This window comes from Octopus bimaculoides, chromosome 2, assembly GCF_046866305.1.
Source record: "Octopus bimaculoides isolate indiv1 chromosome 2, ASM4686630v1, whole genome shotgun sequence".
NCBI classification, from domain to species: domain Eukaryota; kingdom Metazoa; phylum Mollusca; class Cephalopoda; order Octopoda; family Octopodidae; genus Octopus; species Octopus bimaculoides.
In genome coordinates, this window is record NC_142929.1 from 94,443,327 (window position 1) to 94,470,589 (window position 27,263).

General features: G+C 35.5%; 1 protein-coding gene across 3 annotated transcripts; it reads right to left on the minus strand.

The window, feature by feature from the left end:
- On the minus strand, window positions 1–27,263 carry LOC106870647 (alpha-mannosidase 2C1). Of its 3 annotated transcripts, none has more exons than XM_089347193.1 (17): window positions 27,166–27,263; window positions 19,970–20,266; window positions 19,195–19,304; window positions 17,906–18,031; window positions 15,739–15,862; window positions 14,894–14,961; window positions 13,003–13,177; window positions 11,189–11,286; window positions 8,190–8,281; window positions 7,424–7,530; window positions 6,868–6,978; window positions 6,268–6,360; window positions 4,231–4,347; window positions 3,894–3,989; window positions 2,572–2,663; window positions 1,107–1,160; window positions 1–118 (listed from the first exon to the last, which is right to left on the minus strand). In XM_089347193.1, exons 3-17 carry the CDS (start codon window positions 19,290–19,292, stop codon window positions 64–66), a joined length of 1,506 nt encoding a protein of 501 aa, XP_089203319.1. In that variant the 5' UTR covers window positions 19,293–19,304; window positions 19,970–20,266; window positions 27,166–27,263; the 3' UTR covers window positions 1–63. The 3 variants fall into 3 exon arrangements, with proteins under 3 accessions (XP_089203319.1, XP_089203320.1, XP_089203318.1); XM_089347194.1 differs by lacking the exon at window positions 19,970–20,266 and adding an exon at window positions 20,363–20,426; XM_089347192.1 differs by lacking the exon at window positions 19,970–20,266 and having other exon boundaries at window positions 2–118.

Consider the following 27,263-nt stretch of genomic DNA (forward strand, 5'->3'; position numbering starts at 1 on the left):
AGGCTACATCAAAGAGGAGTGGCAATGATCTCATCTTTGTGGCTGGAGATTTTAATGGGCATGTCAGACAGCAATCTGGTATCTTCCATGGTGTTCACAGGGGCCATGGAATTGGTTCCTGAAATGAAGAGGGAACTAGGCTACTAGGGTTCTGTGATACATGCAACCTATTAATCTGCAACACTAACTTCAGGAAGCCAGACAGCCACCTGATAACCTATTAATCAGGTAACTCAGCTAGCCAGATTGATTTCATCTTCAACAGGCAGTGGGATGCAAGGTTGCTCTTAAATACAAAAACCCACCCTGGTGAAGAATGTACCCCCCCCCCCAGCATAGACTAGTTGTTAGTGACTTTTGACTTGAGGCCAGAAGGATGCCAAGAAGCAGACCAATCCAGAAACAAAGGATTTGGAAGCTAAAGAACCCTTCACATGGTCAGAGATTTAGGGACATCCTCATTGAGAAATTTGATGAGAAGGAAGAGGAGCTGCAGACTTCGGACATAGAGGGTAACTGGAAATTCCTATGGGACAGCTTACTGAGTGCCACAGACCAAATCTGCGGCTGGTGCAAAGTCCCTTCCAGACCTAGGGTAACGTGGTGGTGAAATAATACGGTAAACAAGGCCATTAGAGCCAAGAAACAGGCTTGGAAAACCTGGAAGAGTGGGGGTAGCACGGAACTGTATCAGATAGCTATGCTAATCAGTCAAATGACCTTTCTCTAGATAGAGTCTGAGACATGTGTGTATATCTAGTAGCAACACTATCTCAGATGTCAGAGCTGCATTCTTTGTGAGTCTCACCTGAGCTTTGGAGGGCTGTTGAGAGTTAATAGTTGTACTGGGGGCTGAAATACACTCCAGCTCTGAAAAGGAAGGTCAGTTTTTAATGATATAAATTGGGCTATGTTGGAGATATGTGTTTGAAAGAGAGATACTCAAACATTTACTTACAAATATTCAAGATGAACATCAACCTATCAATCTCACTGCAAAATACAGGGTTACATTTTCCCCATTTGACTGACATTATAAAAATTCTGAATAGATATAAAAGTATTGTATATGACAATGTCAAAAGTGAACCAAGTGTTGTACATACTTTGGCATTCCACTAATGTCTTCTAATCGATTCAGTCTCTCCAGCATATTCTCACTGTTAAAATAATAAAGAATAATAAAATTAATACTTTATAACAAATACATTCTGAAGGATACGTTTATATTCTTCTCTTTCTCTTCCCTCTACCTCTACAGTACCTGCATTGTCAATTTTCCTCTCACAGCTCTCACCCACTACATCCCCACTCCCTGCTTCTTTTCCTTGTAGCTTCTTCACCTTCCCAACACTGCTTCTCATCTTTCTCTTTTTCCCTCTGACTTTGCTCCATGACACCTACAACACTCTTTCCACCAATAGCTCTTTCAGGATTCCTCTCCAACCTAGTCTAATACTCCCTCTGTCTCCTTCTCTCTCACAAACTCCACTTACATTCACTATTATAAATGCTGGTGGCAGCATAAAAGCTGGATGTTAAATAACAATATGTATACATATTTAATGCCTATGTCTTGATAACATGCAATATTACACTTTATTCACAAAAATCATATAATCTATCCTTCAGTCTGAATGAGAAACCTTTTGTTCTTAGAAGGGGTAACAACTTCTTGAACTTTTTCCTATCCATTCTTACTCTAACTATTACACTTCCAGAACACCCACTACAAATTAGGTCACCTAAGTAACAAAAGCTATAAACTAAGTATAAGGAGTCACTCAAGTATTTGAGAGAAACTATTTTCTGGATGATCTTAGCTCAGAAATCCAATTGTACCTAGTGCATATGAAGTCTACCTTCTCAATTAGCCTGTCTGTGATTCTTCTATGCCTTTTTTATGCCCATTGTTTATACTAAACATAACATACAGAACTTCTACTTACTCTTTTTCTGCATACTATGCAAGACCATTTCCCAGATGGTAGAAAACTTCTTGCACATACATTTCTTCACATTTTTTAATGCTTTTCTACATATACATTTATATCATTTGGCATTACCTAATCTTTCCCATCATCTCCCTATTTTCAAAAAAAGGTTATTTTGTCACTTGAATTTCCCAAATTTCATTTTATCCACTCAGTGCTTGTTATAATATTCAAAGGTTTCCACTTTATGTCTATCATACATAATTTTCCTGAAGATCAGAAACAAGAAACTTGGAATAATGATTCAGCTTTTAGTATTGGGTATTCCATTTTTTCTATCTCCTTCACACAGAAGTATTTACATCTACATGTATGTATATGGGTGTATGTGTGTGTGTTATTGAAAAGATGTTGCTTTGCATTAAATCAATCCTGAGCTAACCTATGCAAAGAGGCACTTCAACTCTAGATATCTTGTAAGGGTATCTAGGGATACATTTCCCACGAGAACCTTTTTGTATTTAATGTAATATCAAGGGTGAGATAGTAATATTGATGATATGCAGTATTGACAACAGAAGATGGAACTGCAGATATGATGTAAACAATTATAAAAAAAATATTCCTTGTTACTTACTCTGGTCCATTTCCCCCATCTCCATGACCAAACAGATACATGGTGTGAGACATTCGACCTTTATCTTGATAATTTGTCACTGTTTTCATCACCTGTAAATTAGAATCAAAGTTAGGTACATTTGCTGGAAAGATAATTACTTTTAAAATTAAAACATGCACACACCCATTTTTAGGTATGTTTTGTTAACTTAGTTAAAACTGCATTTTAAAACCCTTTTGTTATCATATTTTTAATGAAATACAGTCTTTGTTTCACTTAATTCTGAAAATAATAAAGATAAATAAATAACTTTGTAATTGTTAAGCTGGGGTTTGGAATATAAATTAACACAAAATTCTGATGAAAAGTTTTGATTTAGATCATTTTAAAACATGGAGTTTGTATGACAAAACAAGGGGCAGTTCCATGTGGATTTGTATCAAAATGGTTATGGATATTTCACTTTGCTTAAAAACATTTTCAGACACTCAAAATCCTTTCCAGGCTCATCTTCCATTTAACTTTTCAACTTACAATTCATTAGCATTCCTAAATATCTATGTATTTTACTTGTCTTCTAATATCTAACTGCATTTTTCTCTAGAACAATGGTTGATTTAAAATTTATTGTTGTCCCACTTTATCTACAAACTGCACTCATTAAACTGAATCCTGATTATGAAAATTCTCACAGACTTTATCAAAGAATCCAACCACTACTACCCTAATAATATTAACCCTTTAGCATTCAGATTACTCTGTCAAACACAATGCTTATTTATTCACATTGTTTTAAATTAATCATGCATTATCTCATAGCTTTGAGATTTCAATGATGTGATTGTTTGATTCTTAGAATGACATTGAGGTATAAGTGTGAGAGGCTGGATCTGGTTAGCTTGAACATAAAGCAGGTAAAATATTTTGACTTGATACAGCCAGTATAAATGGTAAAGGGTTAATGATGATAAAGATGGTGTTTATTGTAAACATCACTTGTTGCAAATCACAATACTGTTGCTAGTGGATAGTACGTTACTATGAACATATAACTTCTCATTTCCACTCTCACCATCTCTTAAGCTTCACATCTATATAAGAAATCCTTTCAAGGATATTAAACTTGCTACAAAAGGTAGAATGATGCAGCGAACGCCTGATGATGTTTAGTCAGCCATTTCTCTTGTTTCTAAATTTCCAATCTTACTAGTACAAAATTTTAACTGTTTAGCTTTCAGTTTAAATCTCAACTAGAGATTTCATTTGTTCTTTTATTACTATTAGAAGGAGATTGTAAGTGATTTGGAAAACCAACAACAAATATGAACATATTTACACACCTCCTCAACTGTTCCAGTCATTTCATATGAATCTCCAGGAGGGAAGTGAGTTAGTACAGTGGTGCCATCTAGACCTTCCCACCAGAAGGTATGGTGCTAAAAAGTAAGAAAAATATAAGTTAAAAATTTATAAAATGATAATTCTTTTTATGAATGATATAACATGTAAGCTATCTTATGATGCTGGTTTGAAATTTGGCAAATACAGGTGACAAATCTAGACACGTTTCAATCTGATTCCAAGCATGTGCTAAAAGAGAGGTATCATGTTTGAAAAATCAGGTCTTTGTTAGAATACAAGATAAGCTTAGGAATGGAAATAGATAATCGTACTTACAGGAAATTTATTTACAAGATTCCAACTGATCTTTTGGGTAACAAACTTGTTTATACCACAATGCTTCATTATTTGAGGAAGTTGCACAGAATATCCGAATGTGTCAGGGATCCATAACTGTAAAGTAAACAGTATCTTTTGTTAGGGAACAGAATGTAGTCATAATAGGATTTTCTTTTTTTTTTTTTGTCACTGTGTTTTTGCATAACCAAATAACTTTAAGAACTTTATTTGATGTAGAAATTTTATGGAGAATCTTGCCTCTCACAATATAGAAACATTTCTCATGGCATCAGCGAGGGAAAAGCACTGTAACAGTCACTCTGACTCATGTGGCTCATACTTGTGGATAGCAATTTCCACCCTGATAGCAATAAGCAGGGATATGGTCCGAGAGCCAAGAATACTGGAGGTCTCAACTGCCACAGCCCTGATCTTAAACCTGTTGGAGAGCAACTGATACTTTGACATTTGGTTTTTCTCAGCCTGACAAGTGGTGGAGCCTGGGTTGGTAACTGACAACAGAAAGTTGTCACTGGAGATGGTATCACAGCATGTGGTATCACAGATGAGAGGCCTACTGAATGAGAAAACTGTCATTTCCAGACGTATTTTCCTACTTTTTATAATAATATTTGGTTGGAAAGAGGATTTCAATTTTTCTCCTTATGAATTTGTTATGATAAATCTTTTTTGTGCTATCATTATTTGGAAGAAAAAGCCACAACACATAGTGGATGTTAATCAGTTAGATTTCAGATACAACAACCTTGTCAAACACAAAAGTGATTCCACTAACATTGCCAAGCGCAAAAAAAAAAATGATCCTGCTGTTAAACACACACCATAAAACAATACTATCCAAAACACAACATTATTGAACAGTGTATATTATTCATATTAGTCAGACTGGTGTCATCTATTTGATTGTTACTTTCACTACATTTCAGCAGTTGTACACTCTAGCTCTTTACAGGTATCTTATGTTGAACTTGGTTGTTGAATTGGAACTTTGAACCTAACTTTTTATTTGATCAACAAGGGTACACTGTTTCTCATTCCACTCTCATGACCCCATGGATCAAATAAAGGGTTAGGTTCGAAATTCTCAAACAACAACCAAGACACCTGATGAAGGCTGAAGCATACAACAGGTGAAACATGGTGAAAGCAACTATCAAAATGAGGACACCACTCTGACTAATATATACTATGTATACATAAAATGAATTCCTCATCTCAGAAATATAGAATTGTATTATTGAATAGTGTCAAGTACACAACCTGTCAAGAACCTAACAGACACAGCAACAATGTCAAACATACACCCTGTCTAACCCAATTATATTGCTAAACCCAAAAGTGATTAAATAAAATTGCTAAAAGGAACATAGTAAAGTGTCATTATGTTAACTGTTTATCTGTAATAGCTTGGGATTCAAGGGCCCACAGCTATTTAAGACCTTGCCAAAACATCTGAGGAGTCTACATGGAATAGGAGTAGATGTTTTCAAGAAACAACTTGACCTCCTGTTGTCCAAAGTCCCAGATGAACCTGCAGCATAGCAAGAAACAGCAGTAATGTCAAGCTCCCTCCTTCACCAAAAGCCAACCACATAAGAATGGCCTTGGAAAAGGTGATTACACAGGTGGTGCTCCAATATGGCCACAACCTTTGGACTGAAATGCATATGTGGATTGTTTCAAAGAATTTAACAGGCTATGAACATTTCATAGCTCTGCACCACAACAATCTTGGATAGTTTGAAGGTTAGGCATAGCCTGATTGAAGATATAGGAAAGATGAATGAGTCAGAGGTACTTTAGAGGAGGTGGCATAAGAGCAGCCAGCTCTGAAGGGTAGAAGCTATTTTTGGTAAGGGAATAAAAGGTACAGAGAGTAGACAATATGTCTATAGGCCAGAGGCTGGAGCAAGTTTGTGAGTAACTTAATGCCAGTCAGTTGATTGCCCTAGAAAAAAAAAGACTAAAAAAAAAAGGCAATAGCATAATAAATAAGATCAAAAGTATTCTTACTTCAGAGCAAAACAAATCAAATTCACTTTTGAAAAACAGCTGTCCATAAAGGAATTGTCTAATAAGAGACTCACCACTAGGGATGTTGCAATCCTACAACAAAAATATATGAAGATATTAATGAATATTGCAGTTACAAATTATATTATTTAATGTAAAGAGAACAAATTAAATTCAATGGTAACCAAGAAAATCTTCCGTTTTCAAAAAACAAACCACAAACAGTTCAGGCATAGCAAACTTATAGCAACATGCTTACCTTCTACTAATCAAGATTCTCAGTTGCACCCATTTTACTCTTGATGCATAACTAATGCTATTAGATGTCACAACATTTAATTACTCAGACCTAAATGTTCGAGGTTTTGTGCTTAGTCAATAAAAAGTGAATATTTTTTTATTTCATGCTACTAATAAAAAATTAAGGACACAATCTGGGACAGAAAATGAACAACAAACTCACTGACATCAGTGAGCCTTTTCATTTTTTGCCTTAAATTCATGCTTATAATGTCACATCCCATTTATATAAAATACTTAACAATTAATTTAGGTTAAGTACTTTCTGAAATCTGTCAATAAATTCAAAATTAGCTTTACCATTTCTACCCATGTACCACCAACAGGAATAAAACGTCCACTCTTCACAGCAGCTTTAATTTTTGTATAGAGGGAAGGATAATGTTGTTTTACCCAGTCAAACTGTTGAGCCTAACAGTGAGGAAAAGAAATAAGAAAATTTAGTAAGATATAATGTCAATCAAACAGCATAATATAAAAATGACAAAATGAAACTCAAAATGCCTTGTCTTTGAAACAAAGAGATTGTAGCCATGGAAGAGCAATTTTAATCTTTAGAAAACACAGAAACTATTAAATTAACATTTCATTTATTTAGAGTGTCAAAAATTTTGTTGCATATCTACAAACTAATAACTGACACTATTCCACTGCAATGCAGTTAATGATTGGGTTGTGACTGTGCATTGAAAATTTTGATACCTCAATAAATGCTTTTGTGTGTTTTTAATATTCAGCTAGAGTAAAACTAAAAAAAAAAACTGAAAATACAAAAATTGATATGGAAAATGTTTAAAATAAAGGGGTAAAATCAATTTAAGTGAAGCTGAAATCAATAAAAACATAAATGACTCACCTGAGAACAAACAAATTTGAAATTGGGGAATTTTTCCATGAGGCTTAATGTGCTTGACCAACTGCGAGCACACTTCCGAATGGTTTCAGCATAGGGCCAAAGCCATGCTGCCAGGAGAAATGAAACACATAGTTTTGTTTATATCATTAAATAATAAAAAATCATTAAATAACAAAAAATCATAATTACCACTAGTGGATGTTTTTTGATAACATTATTATAATGCACACAGGCTATATACAGACAGAATGTCTTTATATAGCCTGTGGCTATTGATATTCAATATATTCAGTGTACAATGAAAATAAAACCAAAATGAATGTATTGTTTTTATATTATTATTCAAATATCTTCCATGAGCAAAGATCATGAGCACTACCCCTTCCTTCAATCAACAAATCCACTCACAAAGCTTTGGTTAATCTGGGATTTAAATACTTGCTAGAAATAAAGAATTGTAAGGGAATTGTTTCATTTTATCAACATAGCAATGAGGCAGCTGGATTTTCTCTTATCTGCAGTCAAATTAGTTCTGCCAACTTCTGATAACCTATATTGCATGATTTATGCCAGAGTGCTGTCAGCAGCTACAAAGAAGTTAGACACTATGTAACAACTGGAAATTTAAAAGCAAAGCAGATGAACAACACAATACAGACATGATACTGACGATAATTAGTGATAAAGAAAAGAACAAAGATGATAATGTTGATTATAATGATGATGATGGAAGGGATGATGATGAAGAAGAGTAATTAATCATTACCCGTATCAATGTGACAGTGTCCAATAGCATGTATCGTATGGCAGGCATCACCATTTCTTTCACTAAAGAACTTCTCTGATATCTTTATGGCACTATAAAAACATAAAAATAAAAAATAAAAATACAAGTCATAGATAACCCAAATACCCAAATGCCTCAATTTCCTCTAATTAAACTCTGATATTTTATATCTTGTCAAATACCTTTCTTTTAATTTCAGGGTCCCCTTCAACCATGACCTGGAGAGTTATTCAAAGTGCATATCAGCAATGTTTTTATGAAACACTAGCAGTTGCCTATAAATCTCTCCTATCCTCAGCACCAATGATATCTAAGGGAAAGACAGGTTGATATAGCTTGGGCACAAATGCTATTTCAGGTGTTGTTATCAGAATACAAACAACTGGAACAGATATCACAGGACATTCTGTCTGACACTCATATCCACTGTATCTGATCAGTGAAAGTTCAGTTCTGCTTAGAAGTACTCTGTTAAAAATTTGTGCTTGAAGTTTATCCCTCTAGGGCAGTGGTTCCCAAACTGTTTTGGGCTGCTGTCCCCTTAGCACTTGGACTGCATTCCCCACGTCAAACCACCCCACCCCCTCTATTCACCATCACAAACATAGAGCACTTTCTGCAGAAAATTCAAAACAACTGCATTTCACAGTTAAAACTTAACCTAATTAACCCATTATCTTGTTTTTACATCCATCATCCCCTTTTGACCACTCCATTATCAACCTCACTTTTCTTCAAGTGCCCCCCCCCCTCTGGATCTTTCCACCAGCCCTAGGGTGGTGGTACTGCTCACTTTGGGAACCACTGCTCGAGGGCATGAAATCTGGCATGTGAATACAAACAATTTAAAATTACATGTTTAAAACAACTGTGCCTGACCTCTGTGCTAGAAAACAGTTGCCAAAATATCACTTTAGTCTGTTCAAAGTGATTGTCAGATGGAGATGAGTACAACTATTTTGACCATCTACAATGCATTGAATAATGTTAACTAGCCTTGAAGATTTGCAGAAAAAAAAAATGCTATATAGATATCAAAAGTAAGATGCTAACATTAATATCAGACAAAAATATGAAATATCACATCAATATAAAATCAGTGGTTTCCAACAATTGAAATAGTCAAGCAGATATGGTATGATTTTAGCAGTTCATAGGTGTTCAGTTCATGTTTGCAACAGGCATTTTACTGAGCAATATACTGCAGTCTATGGCTCAATTCACCAAACAATTGGCAATAAATACTGGATAATCTATTATGATACTTGTAGTAGAACTAGCAACTTAACAAATGTTGCTTCATTACGATCATTTAATGTCATGAAACGAGTTAAATAATGGATCTTGAAAGTTTAGCATTAAGATACATTTGTATTTAACATTTGCAATAGTACCAGTGGATGTTGTAGTTAGAATTATTATTAATTAGTCTGTTAATTACTACAGTAGTGGGTTTAAAAATAACAGGACAACAATACAACTTCTAGCTGAGTGAGACCAAAACAAAAATGGAGTGAAAGTAAAGTTAATATCGGTTTTATGAAAGAAAAATCTATGAACAAGTTTAAAAAACATGAGCGAGAGAGTGTTTAATGTTCTGCTCCTTTCCTTCAAATAAATTCTTCTTATAAAATCATTGTATGTAGATCCATAAATATTTTTTCCATTTCCAAACTCTTCATGAAATGTGAATATGACATACTAAGTTTCACAATCACACTCAAATGTACAATATAGTCTTAACTAGATAAAAATAGATCTCAGGTTTATGCCAAGTTGTTCAACCAACTATGTGCTATAGGCCTACTTGGTTAGTAACAGTGACTTTGAATAACACAACAGCAACTATAGCACTTATGAATTATCTTCTATCTTTTACTTCCTTCAGTCATTCAACTGTGACCTTGCTGGAGCACTGCCTTGAAGAATTTAGTCAAACAAATCAACTCTAGTAGTCAAGTGGTGGGGGGGGGGACAAGTACAAACACACACACATGACAGGTTTCTAATACTCCAGTATGGCTGCAGTCAAGAGACTGAAATAAGTAAAAGAATAAAAGGATAGTTTCCATCTACCAAATTCACTCACAAAGCATTGATTGGTCTAAGGCTAAAATAGAAAAAACAAGATACTTGCCAAAATGGCATGTGATGGAACTGAACCTGAAACACTATGGTTGCTAAATGAACTTCTTGACAACACAGCCATGAAGCAAGCCGTTACGAAAATGTCCAGAAATTTCTCACCTTTACCTGTCTCTACTGCATCAGCAATATACCCTGGGTATGCAGCTAGCAATTTATGTCTAATTTCTGGATGACCCACAGATGTGTTTGAATGGTAAAAGTGTACATTAAACATAGGAGTTGGGACAGTAAAATGGAATCTCATTGTTGGTACTATTGTCTATGCTAAACATAGCTGACAGCAGCATGAAAACTCTCTTGTTTTTCTGAAACCACAGGAGAGAAAATAAGAAATAATATCTTGTCATTATTTAATGTCATGTTCTATACTGGTATGACTTGGGCAGTTTGACAGGATCCCATGGGTCTAAGAATTGCATTGTACTCCAGTGTTTGCTTTGGTATGATTTCTACAAGCTGGCTGCTTTATTCGTGACATCAGCACTAGCGATGTTGCCATACAGCATGCAAGATTACAAACCCTGATGGGGTAGGGCTCAGCTTTATGCTAGGAGATGAGCAGCTAAGGCATGAAAGGGAGCAGGTTCTTGTTGTAGAGGAGATATATGGCCAGTTACATTTAGAGGAGAGGGTGAGAATGAACAATTGGAGCTGCAAAAGAAAGTAGAAATAATACAAATAAAGAAAAACAAACTACTTAGAAGGATATCAACCTGAATAGATATTGAGCTGTAATTTTGTTATCTAATTACAATAATTAATTCAAGTGGTTTCCCCACACGAGGATAAAAAGGTGTGTGTAGAGTAGAACAAAGCTTTGTATAATATACCTGTTATACACTTCCGGTGTATGTTCTAGGCAAGTGTTAATCATATCATTTGCAGCATAAAGAGCCTGATACCCTCTTTCACTTGTCTCAGGAAAATGCTAAAAGAGAAGAAATTGTGAATACATATGTGAAAATAGCAAATGAGATATAAAGTGAATACACATACATGCACACACACATATAGTTTACAAGTATTACACAATCAAGGCAAGGAGACACAAAGACATACCACACACACATACATTTATGTATTGAAATCTATGCACATGACTGAAAGAAATCCATTCTATGTACAGTGGCTTTCTTTCAGTTTCCATCTGCCAAATCCATACACAAGGCTTTGGATGAGCTGGGGCTATAATAGAAGACACTCATCCAAAGTACCAAGCAACAAGGACTGAACCCAAGACTAGGTTATGAAGTGAGCTTCTTAACTATACACACACCTATGTGTTTGTATTAGAATATAATGTAATGATTATATTATGTTAGAAATGAAGAAGGGCCAGGGAATAGGGAGTGCAAGTGGTGTGCTTGCACCCACTAACATTTTTGAGGGGTACAAAATCAAAATTTGCACCCACTACATACTTTGCCTGGTTTAGAAGATAGCATCTAAAAATTGATCTGTAAAAAGTTGTTTGAAGTTAGGTTTCTTCTCAAAACAAGAACAAAGGAGAAATATAAATAAATAAAAAGTCCAAAATGTTAACTGATGAAGCTGGTTATAAAATTACTAAGGGAATTCTAGAAAGATACACTACTGAACTAAAGCATCATCAACATCAAAATTAAAAGTATATATATACACACATATATAGCAGTAACAAAGACATGACCAGCAGCCATGACCACACCTCAAAACTAGCACTATTAATCAACTATTAAACTCCACAATGAAAAGCCATTCACTGTTCAGTTATCCACATTCTTTATTTTCCTTGAATACTAGAAATGGCCCATCATCATCATTACCATGCTACAACTATAACCACTACTGCTCTTCTAATCAAAGAGGAATCACACTTTTCTCACCCCCACAGTCCACCTCAATCTGAATGTATACCTCACAAGTCCATGATGAATCTGCCAACTGTAAATAAAGTAAAATCTATGAATACATGAAACCCCAAAATATGCCAGTTTTCTCAATGCAAGAGACTATGCATATGTAGTAACTGTAATTTCACTCATTTACCTGGAACAAGACACAATTCATACAAGCAACACCAACCAATGCCAAAGCACACATCTTATGAGGCCACCATAACCACCACCACCACTTGTATGTGATATTTTCAATTGCTTCTTTGTCATCCTTCTGTGCAATTTTTTAATCTGTCTGTTTCAAATATATTGCTTTAGTTATAAAAATATGATTTTAATTTTTTTCACAAGCTTTTAGTAACCTGTTTAATAAATTTTTTTTAGAACTTAAATGAATGTTCTTTTTCTTTTTCTATTATTTTTACTGAATAAAAACTGTCACCATTCTGAATATGAACAATTTCCCTGTCAACATTTTGTCTTGCTGGCATCATGACTACAAGAATTTTCACATTCAGCATGCTGCCTGGATGTGTCTACTGTTGCATCTGGTTGGGTGAAAAGTTTTTTTTCTTTGGTATGAACAGCCTGTTGGTAAAATTGAGTTGAGAATCTGCTTGTCAGCAGTTATAATGTGATAGTCCAAAGAAAATATGGCCTTCTTATCCCTAAGACATAGTTCTCCAGTCACTTTAGTAAAAAAAAAAAGCCTAAAGAGCTATATTGCAAAGATTTGCTCAGAAGATACTTAATAGCATAAAACTTACCTTTGCCATTCCATAGAGAATGTCAAAATCTCGAAGAAGATGGTATACAAGTTGGTTACGAGTGGCAATTTCCACTTTGTTTAAATTGAATTTACGATTTTCATCAGGGGGACTAATCATACCATTTCCAACACCAAAAAGAGTGTTGCATGCCATCTCTATATACAAGACATATCTGAGGATTAAAGAAAGATGTTACAAGGAAGTTGATTTGGTAAATATATAGTGAGCATTTATGACTAGAGGCAGTGATATATTACTAATTATATGCTGAGAAAACAGTCTCATTAGTGAGTCAGACAAAATGCTCAATGGCAATTCTTTTGATTCTTTACATTCTGAAGCCAAATCCTACCAAAGCTGATATTACTTTTCCATTCTTTCTACCTTGATAAAACTAGGTACCAATCAAGTAGTGGGGACAATGTAATAGACTTGCTACTGTAGTGGTGATTTGAAACCAAATTACTAGGTAAGTGGTTATGCATCATGATCAGACCACAATAGTTTTACACGATTGATCTATTAAGCAATCAATCAGCATCAAGCCATTAAGTGATTCAATCTTCTAGAATCTTCTCCGTGTGCTTTATACAATAAAAAGGCTGCTTTTGGTGGTAATTGCAGAATGTTGAGTCAACCCCACATTGAGTCTCCGATTCTTGCCACAGTCAGACAGTTAAGACAGATGGCCGATAGTCAACAGAAATCTTTGTTGCCATGAATATAGCACAATTGTTTCCAGTTATGATTATATTATCAGCAAGCTTTTTGTAAACTTCAAGCAGTATGGCTCTTCCAGTATGTAATTATTTCTGTTGTCATTTGCAAAAGACTAACACAGTTAAAACTCAATGTATAATGATAAAATCTTCTGTTAATTGTTCATGGGTGTTGTCAGTTACTTCTTCATGCAGCTCTAGAAATACATCTTCCATTCAACAACTCAACCAGTCAACTTGCAACGCAACCTTCTCCTAAAATTGCTTCCCTTGTGCTTAAATTAGAAACCATGGTTATTATTATTATTATTGTTATTATTGAAGGCAGTGAGCTGGCAGAATCATTAGCACGGTGGACGAAATGCTTAGCAGTATTTTGCCTGTTGCTACATTCTGAGTTCAAATTCTGCCGAAGTCAACTTTGCCTTTCATCCTTTCGGGGGTTGTTAAAATAAGTGCCAGTTAAACACTGAGACCAAATCAACTAACCCGCTTCCTTGAAATTATTGGCCTTGTACCAAAATTTGAAATGTTTATTATTATTAAGGCAGGGATCCGGTAGAATTGCTAGTGAATCAAACAAAACACTTAATGACATTTCTTCTCGCTCTTTACATTCTGAGTTCAAGTTCCACCAAGGTTAACTTTGTCTTTCATCATTTCTGGGTTGATAATATAAAATACCAGTCAAGCACTGGGATTAATATAATTTACTAGTCCTCTTCCCTTAAAAATTACTGGCCATGTACCTAAATTACAACTACTGCTACAAGATTGGAGAGCAAAATTAGTAGAGTAAAAAACCAAATATGTTATGGTATCTAGTTTTATATCTTTGCATTTTGAATTCAGATCTTTCTGTGGCTGTCTTTGCTTTGCATCCTTCAGAGTTAATAAAATAAAATACTTGTTATATGCTGAAAATTCTGACTCGGGGAAAAATGATCTGAAAATAAAGTATATTGACTTCGTCCAATTATCCTTATCTTCTAATGTATGAGTGCAAAAGAAACTGGTTATGACCACTACACTTTTGCTTCAGATAACCAACAAATGAGAGAGAGAGAGAGGGGGACAGAGGGAGAGCAGTACGAGTTCTTTCAAGCTTTGGGAAATGTTAACTTTCAATTAGTCTTCTATTTGTGAAAATTGGAAAGAATAAATCTTACTCAAGGTTGTCTTTTGTAGCCTTGTCAGTGAGTAAATACTCAATCCGGTCGCGTATTCCACTGAGACCCTACCAAATAAGACATTTGTCAGATTAAACATCATTATAACTGTATATAATATTTACAAATTTGAAGTTATAAGTTTCATGTTAAATTTTCTTAAGATGATTTAGATTTTCTCTATGGAGCTGGAGTAATATCATTATAAGAACAATGTTCATCATCATCCTCATCATTGTTTTAATATTTACTTTTCCATGCTTACATGGATCAGACAAGAATACATTAACACAGAGAGCAAACCCTGATCTATTTCTAAATGAGGTAATAATCTCCCAGTCTGTCAAACAACAAACAGCCAGGATATGTTTACATGGAAAGCTGAAAACAAATGATGCATTATGATTAAGCCTTTTGTTTTGTTTATAAAGACTGCGCAACATGTCAAGAAGCCCAGACACACTTCTGCAGTGGACTATAAGCAAAGAACACTGCTTGTATGAACAGTGAGACCTTTGATTACAACCAGTAAATGTGTGACGATGAAGGGAAATACATACACACACATGCATACATATGTGTATGTGTGTGTATGACAGCTTCTTTCAGTTTCCGTCAACTCAATCCACATACAAACCTTTAGCTGTCCAGGGTTATAGTAGAAGACATTTACCCAAGGTGTCATATAGTGACTAAAGCTGAAATCAGGTTGGTAGGAAGCAAACTTCTTAACTACACATCCAGGTCTGCACCTGTATTTTTCAATGTCGAGGATTATAACCTACAAACCTCTCAACTATACAATTGAAAACAATACATGACATCAGAAGTTAGTTAATGATTACCTGTATTGGCTGCCCATTGTGCCAGACCATGGCTTCAGACTCCGAGTTCCATAATAAGTAGACTGCCTCATTAATAAAAGAATCAGGAATGACAATAGTTAGACGAAACCAATGAGTAGACCAGCTGAAAAGGTGCAGAGAGAGTAGCATGACATTAGAGCTTGATTTTTGGATGTGAGGAAGAGTCAAGTTGGTGTAAGCTTGTATTAACAGAGAGAGTTGTTAAATACTGACATTACTCTAAAATACTAATAGTTCAACAGTTGCCAAACTGTTGTACTCTGATTAATGTGTCATATCTCATCAATAAAAACAACTGAGTAAAAAAGTTTGAGCAATTTTTTAAATACTAAAATCTGGATACAAAAAAATTACCCATATGGTTATTGGGTGCTTGAAAGCAATTAAAGGAGAAAATGATATATAAAAATGGAGTTCTTGGGAAAGCTTTAAATAAGACCCAGACATAAGTGCTCTTGATTAAGTGTACACAATTAGAGGGAATATTATGCGATAAAAATGTTGATAATCACAAAACTACTTTAGGTTTAAAGAATGTGTTATTCCTTTTTAAAATAGCAGTGTGTGATTTGAGGGAGATTTACCTGCTATATATAGCAGGTTTGCATTACTGTATGGTGACTCCTTTACTGATTCAAGAGTAGGTCGGTAATTCTTTAGTTTAAGGCGAATCAGTGATTAGCATAAGATGAACAACTGTTCCTGGTTCTGGTAAAAGAAACCCAGCTTCTGTAAAGCCATCTTAATTTTGTAATTTTTCCTTTTCTCAAGTAAGGTATTTTCATTCCATTGGTCTTTATATAACGAAGCAGCTGAAATTATGACACTTTTGTTTAATCCTCAAGCACTGCTGATCAGAACACTCAAAATGACATTTACACAGACACACACATCTATATGGCTAAGTGGATATGGAACTCACTTTGCTAGAACACAGAATAGTACATTATTTACCTTGAAAGTACCTTTCATATGGACTCAAGGTGCATAAAAGTACTCATATTTATATCACTGATAGATGAGAACTGTCTGCTACAACCACCATGTGATTCTGCCCTGCTTGGGATCCTCACTGTCAGATGTCTGGTAGCGACATAGAAGTTGAATCTTCTGTCGATGATATATAAAATTTCAGTGTCTCTTCATGCACTGATGTCACAAATAGCCAGTGGGTTTATCATCTGTCAATGGTATAAATACGAGTGCCTTTATGGACCACAAGTCCATATAAGAGGCCCTCTCAAGGTAAATAATACAGTATTCTGAATTTTAATGCAATATCCATGTTAAGTTGGAGATGAAGATTGCAATTTGGTATAAATACTGTTTCTGTTGCTATTAGCCACATTGTTAGTATTTGGTCTCATTGCATAGCACCTCTGCTTTCTTCTGTAGCCTTGACTTATGTCTTGAATAAAATTAGTAGATGGGAACTGTATAAAAAAAAAGTCCACCATATATCAGTGTGAGTGAGAGTGTGTGTATGTGTGTGTGAATGCTTACATTCTTCCACATGAAGAAAGCAAAGCTACGTTTGGAAATGATGTTTGTTGATGTTTGTTCTCAATGAAATTGTCCTCATGCTCTGTGCTTTTAAACAGAAATGAAATAAAAAATACTCTGAAAAGTAATTAGGGTTAGAAATTGTATCCTTTTCAGAATGTCAGCTTGCTGGAATACTGCCACACCCTCTGGTCTATCCTGAAGACATTGATTTACAGATATTCAAGGTGAACATCAACTGCATTAATCACATTACTTATGAAGGGCATGCAGCAAAGTTTATGAGTACAGTTTCTTCTTTTAAAGTGAGCCATAAAAAAAACAAAAAACAAAAAAAAAAGTTGTAGAGATATCTATCTGTTCAGAAAATATATGCCTGCTTTGTTTTGAAAGTGTCGAAATTACGTAAAAAAAGAGGTCTGCGTGCAAAGAGTAGAAGAATGATACTGATACAAGAGACAACAGTGAGTAAGTTGTTGATATACAGAAAGCAGAAGTTATAATTGTTGTGAGTGAAGAAAATGTGAATGTAAGGGAACACAGTGGTGGTGGAGGTAATGATAATGACATTACTGACCACTGTGATAAAGTGAACTGATAGAAGAAGGTAACAGATTTTTCAAATAAAAATTTCATAACTCACATTGGTCCAAAGCTTTGACCGACTTTGACTGGTTTATAGTCAGCAGCCATGGCAACATCCACAGGAATTCGTCCAGGGGCTGCGAAGTGTGCCAGATCATCCACAGATGCTGTTTTAGGGTAGAGCCTACAAAATATTTCAATTGTGAAATATAAAGTTAAGGAAACACAGATCACTGGTTCACTCAGATTTCATTGTTTTTAAGTATATGAAAGATAAAACTTTCCCTGATCTAGGGATTTCATTAAATGAAAAAAAAAAACTAGTTTTGTGTCCAAACTCATCAACACTCCAGCACTCTTAAGCAGACTATCTCTCATGGCAAATGTTGTGTCATCACAACTCATTTGAAATTTTTAAATAAATGACATGGAAATTAACCTCTTACACTGTCTTTTTACATTCCTCATATTTTATCCATAACTCTAAAACCCTTAAATGATTTGTTGCAGTAGTAATAGAAAAACACATGACCTATAACATTTGGAGGAAGTCATCCATCACAATTAACTGTGAAGCTTTTGCATATCACTGCAAAGCTCACAATATCATGAGAAAATTAACAAAAGCTTTGTACATCACAGTCAGCTTTCCTGCTTCTTGGCCCCTTAACAAGGTCTGTTAACTCAAAGAGAAGGACTCCTCCATCCCACTTTTCTTCAGATGGATGGCTCAGTTAGCACAACTCCAGCTGAAAAAGCTTCAGCATCTACTGCGTTGCCTCTAACAATCATCCACTAGTATGGCTTCATAAACTCAGGTCTACTAGAAATTTGGTCTTATATTTCACCCCTGGGCTTTATCTGTCACTCAACTTCTGGATTGAAAACTTTCTGACAGACTTCATCATTGCAACATTTGCTGTTCAAGTAATCCCCAATCACCACTCCATCAATTTGAGAGTATTACAAAGTTCAGAACGTCTTTCACATGCTTCCATTAGTAAATTTATTACCTATTTCTTGCCCATGCTAACAAACCATTTTCCTATGCAGATGTTACTATTCTTCATTATTTGTTAACTTTCTGTAGACAAACGTCATCTACACACAATCAATATATACTACACATGTTAGATCTGAACAACTTCATGAACTGAGATCATGTTAGACTGTATAATCTTTGATATCTCTCACAGCAACTCTACATGTATAACATAGTCAAAAATTTACCACAAAGACTAAGACTACACTTTATACAGCATGGTGCTGTTGGAGTTTAGTACAATAAGAGAAGAAATAAATAATTCTGTAGAGTTTAAGTTCAAACAGAATTTTAAATAGTCATACCTTCCATATAGGTTGACATCAGTGAAGTAAATAGGTGAAATAAATTTTTCTATTCTTTCAGATGTCGTCCTTTTATGTTTTATTACGTGGTGCTCCATTGTAGGTCAAAGCTGAATAAGAAAAGTTGCAGATAGGCTTAAGTTATATAAAATGGTGAATGAGTGAACTTATATTCATTTTATTGAAAAGTATATTATTACGAAGTTGACACTGGAATGAACTGGAAAATGCAAGATGATTGGGAAAATATATTACATATACAAGAAGGTCTCTATTAACTTAAAGAGAAGGATTTCTCCATTCTACTCCTCTTTAAATTTATGGCTCAGTCTACTGTTTTGCCTCCACTTTACCGTCATACTTGTGGGTGAGTGTTAGAAACAAATCAATGACTGTTAGTTAATTAAAAAAAAAAAATAGAATCAAGAATTGGTACTGGATGGTAGCCATGACAATGGTTGACTAAGGATTACTTGGGTTTAGATCTAAAGCAGAGATCAGCTAATTTCTCATATCAGACCTCTTCATGGAATCATAACTTATTGATGTAAACTTATCATGTAAATTTCTAAAGTAAAATTAAAAAGTATAGATAATAAAAAAATTTTTGATTTAAAAACAATAATTCCTTCCTTCTTTTGAGTCATCACTACTTTTTATTGGCAAAACTTCAATCATATTATATTGATATAGTTGTAATATTCAATGTAAAATATGTGTTTGTGTATTGCATCAATATTTGGCTGGAAATTAATGAGTTTTAGCCTTAAATTACCTCACTCTTCCAAATTCAGTTTGCTAATAATTCAACATCCTTATTACATAAAATTGTTTCAAGTGTTTATTGACCCCTTGGATAGCCACAAATACCCCCAGGGGTCACTAGTGACCATTTTGCTGACAATTTCAGAATTGGCTGAAGTGAGGTAGATGTTCTTGATGCAGGATGAGAGAAGGTCAAACAGTGATTGCTTGGAGGAGTTTGGAGTGGTAGATTCAGCAGATGAACAATAGCAGAGTGTGGGAAGGATAATTTGAGCCAGAGTAACAGGAAGTCTTTGTTGTTGATATCCTGATGAATAGAAGAAAGAATGGAGGTTTACATATATGCAGACATCACATTCCAGAGTGAAGTTTAGACAACAGGAGTGAGAGATTTGTGACTTACAAGGAATAAAAGCTGTGCTTCGTGTCTCAGTAGATGATGTGTAGAATTTAATTTAGGTTGGAGTCTATGAATGTTCAAGAAAAGTGAATTAAGTAGTATTTTCTTTCATGATATTTGGCTTAGTCTGATTGAAGTTGAGGAAAAGGAGACTATGACATTAACTACTACTTTGATCCCTGTAAATAAACCAGCTGGATGTAATTTAGGTGAATTTCTCCAAATCTTGTGTTTGTTAAAGAACTGGAAGATACCAGATGCTTATATCTCCTCCTAGACATTTACTCCAAATATTTGCAACTGAAGAGAATACATTCAACTAAAGACAAATGAAACAAGAGATAGTATTAAACTGTGCAAGGGTGTGTGGTATTTTATCAGATCACTAGCAATAGGCCAAAGCTTGTCATATCAAATTTTCAGGAAGTGAAGTGGTATGATAGTGTTGCCATTGCTCCATATATGTATATGACTTTCATTATTGCATATGCATTACATTCTTCAATATTTTACTTGGGTATTCTGCAACATTTCAATTGTAAGATAAAATAAACTGATGAAATGACTGATAATCTTAAGACTTTGTCACTTGTATTCACACATTATGATTAAAAAAGAGGTGAGTTGCAGACAAGAGGAAGAAATATATGTATTTTATCAGGTACACTGCAATGATACACTATTTCAGTCCTGACCCAATAATACAAAATCAAAATAACATGCGCACAACATGCTGAAAGAGACTAACATAATCAAAACAGTAATGTTGTTGGTCTAAGTTGTTTTCTCAAATACTGTTTTTTTTATAAATTAAAAAAAATTTTTTTTATAAAGTACAATGACGAGTAATAATACAATAATGCTAAGAATAGAGAACTCACATTTAGGTACTGAAAGTAGATGGCATCTGAAGAAGTCCTTGACTTATGGGATTAATAAAATAAATTCTTGGACTACACTATAATAAATTCAACTAAATCAACCGTTCTGTATAAAATGTATAGCCTTATACTGGCATGTTTATTAGAACAGAGTTGCTTTTTAGTCCTATATTAATTCTGATTAAAAACTTTTATCAAAAATGATCTAATAATAAACATTGTCCTTTTTGAAGGGTATCTGGAATTTTTTGATTAACTATCCAAATGTTTTTTTTGTCTTTTTTTTACTTGCAGTCTGAAGGGGCAGTACACAATGACTTTGCAGGTTCTTCTAAGCCAGTGAGATTAGTGCTATTAATATTCTCTTTGAACTTTTGTAAATAAACACATGCAAGAAAGACATGAACAAAGAAGGAATTCCGGAGGACAAAAGCTCTAGGTTAAAAGAGCTGGATGTCATAATTAGTGCACAGCTTGGGGAGGGTTGGAAACAAACAGGAGTGATAACAGGAGGAAAGGCAAGTAGCACAGGAATGCCAGATTAGAGGTCAGGCATTAGAGGAGCAATTGTCCCATTGGATATGCCACAGAAAAGTCTGAGAGAGGAGACAGTGTGATTCTGGGTACGAGGCCAAAGCATAGCTATGATTGACTTTATGCAAATCAGTTGGATGGCCCATTTCTAGATGCAGTCAAGAACGTTTGTGTGTACAGCAGCAGCACTATCCTAGATGGAAGAGCAATACTTCCATCATCTATCTTTCTCTTTACACGATAAAGGTAGAGCTATATGGGGGTAGAGCTTTTTTGTTGGTGAGGAAAAACAAGAGTTATTCAATTTGGCAATGGAAGAAGGATCTAAGCGATTTCTTATCAGTTAGATTTTATTTTTCTGTTTAAGTAATAACCTAAGTTACTTAATAAGTTAAACAAAGCAAAAATAATGTCACAATTATGTCTACTAGCAAAATCACAATATTGTGGGTGATACAGCATTCTATTGCAGCTATATGACATGTTTGCGACTAAGCGACATGTGATGACAATTCCCTCCTGAACTGAAATAGGATCCCAGCGTCTGTTTCATAAATGGTTATATGGACCACTCCTAAAAAAGCCAGAGCTTCCTTCGACCACTACATAAAAGGTATTAAGAAAAAAAATGTTATTTAGATATACTTTTATTTTAGTTGTTTACACTATTTCATGCTTGTTTATACACTTATACATTCAAAGTTCACAAATTTCCTTATTTAAATTATGAATTGTATTCTGTTCGATAATACCAATATGATTACAAAACTTCTTTGCAGATGATATTTTCTGTTTGGTCAACACTAATTTTCAAATTACTGGAGTCTGTTGTTCTTATAGCGATGTTTAACTGGCCATGTGTAAACATCGAAGTGGGTAAAAATACCTACACGATCTAAAGTTCTGGCCCTGTGCCTTGTTTTGCTGTGAATGCTTGAGCGGAATCTTTAGGGTCGCAAAAAATCAAACTAAGACTTACCTCTCGCTGTTCTATGCAAATAATGTCTGGATGTTCTGGTACCATGCATTATTTTGATTGACAAAACTGAGATGAAAACAGCAGCCGCTTCGATTATCCATTTCGAATTCTGCTTGAGACTGACACATTTCAATAACCACTAAATAATCACACACACCATATACTGACACACACTTTTTACATTTTATTTTCGCTATTGACCATCCTTGTGGCTCCCTTCGCATCTGCAATAGGGCCACGAACTATTCGATGAAAATGCAGAGTTACGCGTGGTTGGTGAATTTTTAATGAAAATGCAAAGGTGGTTTATCAATTCAAAAACCAGAATTGTACATATAAGACAACTCAATGTAGTTATATGTGCTACATATCGCCCTCCAGATGCTCCAAATCATGTAGGCAAGTTTGAAGACTGCCTTACAAAAATAGAAGAAGTTCTAGTCACATTAGAACAACACAAGTGTACTTCTTATAGGAGACTTCAATCTGCCCAATGTCAGATGGCTCGAGGGCCTTTCTCTCCCAGGAATGACGCGATACAAACAAGGACAGGTGAATTCCCTCCTGAACCTCACCAACACTTTGTACATGGAACAAATAGTACTCCAAACAACCAGGGCAGGTAATATACTGGATCTCTGCTTCACAAATAATATGGATCTCATCCATAATGTGAAAGTGACACCGACGCTACTCTCGGATCACAACATGGTAGAGCTGACCATGTACAGACCAAAGGAAACCATGGACATGCAGCCTACAAGAAACTCTCAGAATCTTTCCAATTTGAACTTCTATAAGGCAAACTGGAAACAAATTGAGAAAGAGATCCTCAAACAAAACTAGCCTAAATGTCTCTCCTCACCGGACATCGACATGAAACTTAAACAATTCATGTTTGTAATGCAAGCCATATGCTACAAATGTGTCCCGGAGAGAAAGGCCACTGTACACAAGAACAAAATCCCCAGGGAGAGGAAAATTCTTATGAGACGGCGTACAAAAGTTTCAAATCGCCTAAACAAACAAATTGAAAGCAGTGAAACGTCCCGCCTGAAAATAAAACTGCTGGAGATTGAAAAAAATCTGCAACTCTCCCACGAAAAAGAAAGAGCAGACAAAGAAGCCTGGGCTATAGACAATATAAAATCTAACCCCAGAGCTTTCTACAAGTTTGCCAAAGAAACAGCTTCAGTGCACTGCAGGATAGGGCCACTCCTTGAAAAAGATGGTGCACTAACAGGAAACCCAAGGAGGATAAGTGAAATACTAAATGAACAACTCAAAAGGGTTTTCACTCCACCCCTAGGGCACTTTCAAGTCAGCAATCCAACTGACTTTTTTACCACTGCAGATATAAAAACAGAGGCAATGATGATTGATTACATCGATATAAAGGAAGACGATGTAATAAGGGCTATAGATGAACTGAACCCAAACTCAGCTACTGGCCCTGATGGATTCCCAGCAATCCTTCTAAAGGTATGTAAACGAGTCCTAGCAAGACCGCTGCAGTCCCTCTTTCAGAGCTTCCTTGCATCTGGCAAACTCCCAAGAAAGCTGAAGGAGGGAAAAATATGCCCTATTCATAAAGGAGGTAGCAGAGCGGAGGCCAAGAACTACTGACCTATCTCTTTGACCTCACACATCAGCAAGGTCATAGAACGAATAGTCAGAAGAAAACTAATCGCCTTCCTTGAAGAAAATGACTTGCTGCCTGACACCCAACATGGTTTTTGACCAGGAAGAAGCTGCCTGACTCAGCTCTTACAACACTATGACTGGGTGCTGAAACAGCTACTTAACCACTCAAATGTGGAAGTGATATATCTCGACTTTGCAAAGGCCTTTGATAAAGTCGATCATGGAATGATATGTCACAAACTGCGTGATCTTGGCATAGTTGGAAAATTGGGAGAATGGCTTCATGACTTTCTGAAAGATAGAAGTCAGGTGGTAGTAGCCAATGGGGCCACCTCCAATGACACGCAAATAGTGAGCGGTGTTCCGCAAAGCGCTGTTTTGGGACTACTACTGTTCATAATGGCCCTCTCTGACATGCTCTCAGCCACACAGAGAGCCACGGTCACAACTTATGCAGATGATACAAAAGTCTCACAGGTAATACAGAACCTTGAAGACACTATGCACCTGCAATGTGAGCTGGATGAAATATACAAGTGGGCTGAAAAGAATAACATGCAGTTTAATGCTGAAAAGTTTCAAGCCTTGTGCTATCAGCATGCAAAACTAAATGCAGTACCCATTAAATACACTGGACCTGGAGGGACTGCAATCACAGAAGCAGAGACAGTACGAGATATGGGCATTTACATGAGTAATAATGCATCCCTTCATGTTCATGTTGCTAAATTGTCAATGAAATGCAGGCGACTGACCGGATGGATTCTTAGGACTTTTAGAACGAGAGATCAGGAAACCATGATGGTGCGCTGGAAGACACTTGTTCTAAGCCACTTTGACTATTGCTCTCAGCTATGGTCACCAACCAGTGTCAAATTAATCTCAGAACTTGAGGCAATCCAACGAAGCTACACGAAGAAGATAGCCTCTATGCAGCATATAAGCTATTGGGAAAGACTCAAGAGATTAAGACTCTATTCCTTAGAGCGTAGACGAGAAAGATATGCCATAATATACATCTGGAAGATCCTCGAAGGAATTGTCCCAAACTTTGGCATCGAAAGTTACACAAATAAAAGAACTGGACGCCATTGCAAAGTGCCAAGGACTCCAAATTTGCCATTAAGATGTAGGACAAGATACTGCAATAGCCTGGGCTTCAGAGGTCCGCAGCTCTTCAATATCCTCCCGAAGGATCTGAGAGACCTGCATGCGGTGGATGTAGGTGTCTTCAAGATGAAACTGGGCCTCTTCCTGTCAGGTGTCCCAGATGAACCAACTTCACGACAGGAGGTGCAGATGAGAGCAGCTGCATCAAACTCTCTCATGCACCAAATGTCAATTCCTTAAGTAAAATTCGTGAAGTAAAATTGTGTAGCAACACCAAATGGCAGTGCCCCAGCATGGCCACAGCTCATGAGCTGAAACTAGATAAAATGAAAAATAAAATGTAAATGAATCCACGAAATAATCATACTTTCTGATTTTTTAATGCTACAAACCTTCCTGACGACCATCTTTGGGTAATCTTTCAGTATACAGTGTTTAAAAAAATAAATAAAAATTAAAGGGGAAATAATTAGGTTCTCATACCTAAATAACGGTATGTACACTCACGAAGTGATTGTGCACCAGGAGATCCGACAAATAACGATGTCCATATGCAAAATGTGGAGAATATATGGATGCAAGTAAAAAGAAAATTACGGCGTCAATTAGGAATGTCAGACAATTTATTGGTTTCATATTTACACGAGTTTATATGGAGGAATTCTGTAACAAAGAAAAAGACTTTTGTTCAGTTTTTGGTGGATATAGCCAATGTCTACGTTGTTATTTTTTCCCTTTAGTTTTTATTTACTTTTTTAAGCACCATATACTGAAAGATTTACCCGTCTTTGTAATCCCGAAAAATATCGTAACCATTGGTCCTACCGTCTGGCTGTGAAGAGGGAACAGACAAACGGACAGACAGACGGACATAACGCTCATTATAGTAAGATAGCAAATCTGCCTATCTACGCTGGGGAATAAAGGGATAGTAGCGCAAATCTAAGCCCTCTAAATTCACGAACTATGCGGTGGGAGGGGGGATCCAGAATTAATTCTCGTCACTGGTGATTTATTAATACAAAACTCAGTATCCACTAAATAATCATACTTTTTCACATTTTATCAGATTGAATAATTTCCATTTTTTCTTTTCGCTAAAAACCTTCCTACCTACTTCGTAATCTCCCAAAACACCGTGACTACTGATCCAGCCGTTTCACCGTGAAGAGGGAACAGACAAACAGACGGACATAACGCCCATTATAATAAGGTTTAGTAACTATATATTTAATTGTAAACTTTAAAGCGAACTGTAATAATGTGCGTTTTCATTTTTACAGAATGTCTCCCTCTGTTCCTGATAACCGGTGGACGTATAAAATACGAGAAAGTACACATAAAACCGGTGTGCAATTAAACAAAACTAATTAATAACGAAAACAAACTCAAGATTAAAATAACCGCAAATTATTTCAAGTTAATTACGTGGTTTATCATACTTTACAGAAAGGCATAATTAAAATATTTCACTTCAGTAAATCTTCAACCATACATCAATGCAAGAGATAGAGCTGACAAAACAAAAATAAAACTCCGACGTGGCTTGTTTATATAGATGTAAATATATATGACATTTCAATAACAAAAAATATATATATATATGACATTTCAATAACAAAAATAAACAAATATGCAAATTAAAAATAGCTACGTACCAGAATATGGCTGGTAACAAACAACCTGTAGTAAAGCGCAAGATATATCAAGGAATAGACTGTTGTTTATTTAGGTCAATAATAAACAAGCACGAAGT

Coding starts and splice junctions, on each gene's coding strand:
- LOC106870647 (XM_089347193.1), bottom strand. CDS start 19,292: ATGGAGCACCACGTAATAAAACATAAAAGGACGACATCTGAAAGAATA. Junction 7,531..8,189: donor ACACTGTCACATTGATACGG/GTAATGATTAAT, acceptor TTCTCCTGGCAG/CATGGCTTTGGCCCTATGCT. Junction 2,664..3,893: donor TGACTGGAACAGTTGAGGAG/GTGTGTAAATAT, acceptor TCTAATTTACAG/GTGATGAAAACAGTGACAAA.